At 52.1% G+C, this 5,050-nt stretch overlaps 1 protein-coding gene across 2 annotated transcripts; it reads left to right on the top strand.

Moving 5' to 3' along the window:
• Nucleotides 1–1,091: 1,091 nt before the first annotated feature.
• Nucleotides 1,092–4,057, top strand: LOC112635382. 2 transcript variants are annotated; one of them, XR_003121902.1, is made up of 3 exons: nt 1,092–1,141; nt 1,654–1,771; nt 1,892–4,057. XR_003121902.1 is itself a non-coding variant. In XM_025403490.1 (2 exons), the coding sequence occupies exons 1-2, from the start codon at nt 1,752–1,754 to the stop codon at nt 2,385–2,387; spliced, it is 516 nt and encodes a 171-aa protein (XP_025259275.1). In that variant the 5' UTR covers nt 1,657–1,751; the 3' UTR covers nt 2,388–2,499. The 2 variants fall into 2 exon arrangements, 1 of the variants encoding a protein (XP_025259275.1); XM_025403490.1 differs by lacking the exon at nt 1,092–1,141 and having other exon boundaries at nt 1,657–1,771; nt 1,892–2,499.
• The last annotated feature ends 993 nt before the right edge of the window (nt 4,058–5,050 follow it).

The following is a 5,050-nucleotide window of genomic DNA, read 5'->3' as shown; positions in this document are numbered from 1 at the left end:
TACTTAAGACCTGCTTCCCCCTCTAGAACGTGAGCTCCTGGAGGGTGGGGAGGGGATCTCTTGCTTGCTTCTGCTCTCCTAGCTCACTGCATGACTCTCAGGCTGGGCTGGAAACACTTTGTTGAATAAATGCATTCTGGTCCCCACCCAAGCACACAAAGAGTGACCCACACTGCTGCTGGGCCAAACTGCACTGAAAAATGGCATTGCTCTGTGGACGTGGCCCTGCCCACCTCCAACAGGCACAGCAGGAAGGGCTGAGGAGCCCTGGCCAGGCAAGGCGAGTTCATGGACACAGCACCGACACCTGCCCACCCCTTCCCAGTGACCCAGTCCTGCCTCCCACAGCCGAGCAGTGCTCCGTCAGTATGGATAGCCTGGACAGCTGGGGTCAAGCAAGAGGCCTGGCATGTCAAGGGCTCTGGCCCCTGGCCCCGCCTGGCTCTCCACTGTTCCCAAGTGTCTTTTCCCCATCACTCCCTTCTTGGGCCAGACCCATCCTTTCATGTTATTCCTCTGGGGATGGTCTGTATCCTACCAGAGGCTTACCCAAGGAAATGAATTTTTAGTGGTGGAATATTGAGCCTGTTATAGTCTCGGCCAAGGGTAGACAGCTGGGAAGGGGGTCCCTCAAACCTCACCTCTTGGGCAGTTGCCTCCTGTCCCTGTGAATACAGCTGCTTTGCCTAGATCAGCCTCCAACCTCCCTCTGGGCTAGGCCACCTTCCTCCTAGGATTCAACTCCAAGTTGGCACCTCATGTTTTTCTTCCTCCATGCCTTCATTTGCATGCCGTTCTGGTCCCCTGTAGGGCCTCCTTCTCCTCCCCCAACACCACTGTCTCTTGTCTGTCGAAGGCTACCCTTTTCTTTAAGATGCAGTTCAAAAGCCACCTCTCCTTTAGGCCAATCCTTTTGGATCTCCCAATCAGATATAACTTCTCCTTCTTCTGAATCCTCTGAAAGCACAGTGCTGATAACCATCAATCATGTATGGCTTTGTCTGAAGGATATTGGGGGACAAAAGCTGTCTCTGTTGTACCTGACATGCTAGAATGTTATGGTTCTTTGTTGCATGTAATACAAGTTGGTGCTGGTTATAAGCTTCTGAACAATGATAAGGATGGTGCCATTTGACATTCAGTAGGTGCATTCGACTGTAAGTTCCTCGAGGGTGTGGAGGAGAGTTCCCACATCTTTGTCTCCCTAGCACCTAGCATGGTGCCGGCACACGGGAAATTCTCAGCAAATGATTCTCTGGTTCAGAATGGATGTTCACAATAATGGCTTTAACTTGTCACGCCTGTCGTATGCCAGACACTGTGCCGAGCCCTGTCCAAATGCCATCTCACTGAGTTTTCACAGTCACTCTCTGGGTCAGGCACCAATAGTCTCCACTAAGAAGTAACCCCACAGGGCCGGGATTTGTATCTGTTGTGATCAGTGTTGTACACATATCAGTGCTTGACATGGAGCTGGCCCTCATAAATATTGTGTGAATAAGTAAATCAGTTAATGAGTATCCATTGTATAGATGAGGAAACTGAGGCTCAGATTTACCTAAGGTGTATCATCTAGTAACCGGGAGAGTCAGAATTGGCACCCAGATTGATCTGACCCCAAACCCTGTATTCTTCAATACTGAACTCTACCAGGTCAAGAGATGGAGTAGGAAGGCCTGAGAGACACAATCCATATATTTAAGGCACTTTCCATCTGGTAGAGAAACGGAAATGTACGCACACAGCGGCACATGCGATGGCAACAGAACCTGTGAGACCCTGGGGAAAGAAATGATTTTTCAAGGGCCTGCTGCAAGAGAGGGGCTAAGTCTGGCCTAGAACACTAGTTTCCTGAAAACTTGATTTTTTTGTGTGTTATTCTAATGTGCAGAGGGCCTGTACTAGGCCTACTGAGGAGTGAGCTGATGTGGCTGAGAGTTTTGGAATGTGATGCTGGGATGACAAGCCTGGAGCCTGGCTCTTTTGCGCTCAGTGAGGATTGCTCCAGCCTCAGCCCCAACTCTCAGCAAAGCCCAGGTATGGGGAGCAGGGGAGGCGAGACAGAGACGAGGAGGGACAGAAATGTGGTTTCACACCTGGCCCAGCAATTCCTGCCGCTGGAAAGCACGGTGACTCAGGATGTCAATGCCTGCCAGAGGCTTGGGCTTCATGTCCTGCATTTTGGAGACTGTATCTGGAGAGGCACAGTGCGAGGGGCATCGGGAGGCAGGAGTGGGACCGAAGCAGAGAGGGGTTTTGCAACCAGCCTCTGGCTGGTCAGCAGGAGTGTCAGGTTCTTTGCTGTGGGGCTGCTGGGGATGAGACAGGCAGGAAGAACCCCTGCGAAGAACAGTGAGAAGGGTAGGAGCCAGGGGCCTGCAGGGTGATGGCAGGCTTTGAAGTGTGTGGAGGGCTGACGCAGCTGAGGCCCAGCTATACCCAGAAGGGAGCAAGCAGCCTGATGCCTGAGCTGGCCTGGCCTATTCGCCTCTTGTAGCCCACCCTGAGAACCTTCTTGCTGTGGGTGAGCTGGGCCCTGTTTAGCCCCTGCCTCTGCACCCCCATCACTGGCCTCAAAAGCACAGGTTCTCTCTTTACCTACACTCTGGGGAGGCAGACAGTGGTGCAGCCTGGGTGTGTGGGTCTGTGTGTCAGGGGGTATTGGTGAGGATCTGGGGAGAGGTGCCTGGATAGCTCTGATTCTACCCACCTAAGAGATCTGAGGCCCTCCCAGCTCCTCCCCAACTTCCACCCTCAGTGTTGTCGCTGAAACCCTCGAGCTGATCGTGCCTACACGGGGTCAAATGCATTCTTCTCACCGGCGTTGGTCCCAACGTGTCATGTAACCTTGTGTTAGTCACTCAACCTCTTTGGCCTTGTGCTTCCACGTCTGTAAAATGAGAAGTCGCCTCCGTCCACACATTTGCCCCTTCCCGCCGCCAACCCACACTTGCCCCAGACAGAGCTGGCAACAAGAGCAGAGTGTGGAGTGGGAGGGCCTGCCATAGCATGGGCCTGGAAGGAGGAGAGAGGCAAAGCCTGCAGCCAGATCTTCGCTCTCCGCCGGAGCAGCCCTGAAAGTATTCCCGGCTGGTCTTTGCCTCTCCACGCTCACAGCAGCCTCGTGATGACGATGGCAGGGGGATTCTACAGGGAGGACAGAACTTTCTTCCATCTTCTCCCGCCCCAGCTGCTGCCTGGGATCCACTCATCCCCTTCTTCTCTCCTTGGCCTCACTCTGCAGTGGGGGGCTCACTCACTCCAGGGTTCAGCCACTGTCCACCTGCTAATGAGCTAAGGAGTCCCAAACCTCCACCACCAGCCCAGCGTTCAACTCCATGGGCCCCAGGGCTGGGCACCAGGGTGGGAAGGGATGTGGTCCTCCCTCTAAACACAGCACATGGTGCCTCCTGGGGCTGCACAGGGAGGAGGCCTTGCTCAGACCTCTCTCCTGGGCATCAGGAACCTCTGGCCGACTGCCTACAGGACATCTCCACCTGGATGTCCTACAGGCCCTCAAACCCAACCTGACCCCCGAGCACCTCAGCTCCTTTCCCTTTTCATAATGGGACCATTCTCCCAGGGACTCAGTCTTCACACCTTTGCCCTTTCTGATGTCCCTTCTGCCTTTCTCTCACCTCTACTCTCTTCTCAATTTCCGTCGGTCCTGTCCCATGCTGTCCCTTTTCTCCATCTTTTCTGCCCCTGGATCACTTGTCTTATTTTCTAGTGATCAAACATGCATAGAGCATGAGTTAGATGGCTGGCTCTGTTCCTAGTGCCTTATAAATCCTAGCTCTCCTCATTCTCGCAACCTTCAGTTTACAGATGAGGAAACTGAGGCACAGAGAAGTCAAGCATCTTGTGCAGGGCCAGGATTGGGACCCAAGCAGCCTGCTCTAGAGCTGGGCTCTGACCCTCCACAAAAGCCATCATTGAAGTTCCACTTACCCCTGCACCTTCAGTCTCTTCCTCTCTCCATCCCTCCCACATGTTCACAGATGAAATCTTCTTCTTTTCTGATTTAAGAAAACAATATAATGACCAGCATGGCAAACAAGGCAAAACCTTGTGTCTATTAACAATAGAAAAATCAGACCGGGTGTGGTGGCTCACGCCTGTAATCCCAGCACTTTGGGAGGCCGAGGCAGGTGGATCACCTGAGGTCAGGAGTTCGAGACCAGCCTGGCAAACATGGTGAAACCCCGACTCTACTAAAAATACAAAAATTAGCTGGGCGTGGTGGTGGGTGCCTGTAATCTCAGCAACTTGGGAGGCTGAGACAGGAGAACCGCTTGAACCCAGGAGACAGAGATTGCAGTCAGCGGAGATCGTACCACTGCACTCCAGTCTGGGTGACAGAGTGAGAGTTCACCTCAAAAAAAAAAAGAAAGAAAAGAAAGAAAAGAAAAAATAGAAAACAATATAATAGCAAAAATTAGTACAGAGGTTGGTTTTTCTTTTTTTTTTTTTGAGACTGAGTTTCCCTCTTGTTGCCCAGGCTGGAGTGCTGTGGCTCAATCTTGGCTCACTGCAACCTCTGCCTCCCAGGTTCAAGTGATTCTCCTGCCTCAGCCTCCCAAATAGCTGGGATTACAGGCATGTGCTACCACATCCAGCTAATTTTTTTTTTAATTTTTAGTAGAAACGGGGTTTCACCATGTTGATCAGGCTGGTCTCAAACTCCTGACCTTAGGTGATCCATCCACCTCGGCTTCCCAAAATGCTGGGATTACAAGCATGAGCCACTACGCCTGGCCTGGTTGGTCTTTCTGAATCATGACTTTAAATATGTCATTTCCTTGTTCAATAAAACCTTGAGGCCAGGCACAGTGGCTTACTCCTATAATCCCAGCCATTGGGAGGGCGAGGTAAAAGGATCAGTTGAGCCCAGGAGTTCGAGACCAGCCTGGGCAACATAGTGAGATCCTGTCTCTACCAAAAATAAAATTAACCAGGCATGGTGGTGCAGGCCTGTAGTCCCAGCTACTTGGGAGGGTGAGATGGGAGGATTGCTTGAGCCTGGGAGGTTGAGGCTGAAGTGAGCCAT

The sequence above is a fragment of the Theropithecus gelada genome, chromosome 11 (assembly GCF_003255815.1).
Source record: "Theropithecus gelada isolate Dixy chromosome 11, Tgel_1.0, whole genome shotgun sequence".
NCBI lineage: Eukaryota > Metazoa > Chordata > Mammalia > Primates > Cercopithecidae > Theropithecus > Theropithecus gelada.
Note: the sequence above shows the minus strand (reverse complement) of the source record. Positions and strands in the feature narration are given on the sequence as shown.

Excerpts from the sequence above, each read along its gene's own strand:
- LOC112635382 (XM_025403490.1), top strand. The coding sequence starts at position 1,752 with ATGCGATGGCAACAGAACCT. Across the intron at positions 1,772-1,891 it reads ATGCGATGGCAACAGAACCT|AGGGCCTGTACTAGGCCTAC; the intron begins GTGAGACCCTGG and ends TCTAATGTGCAG.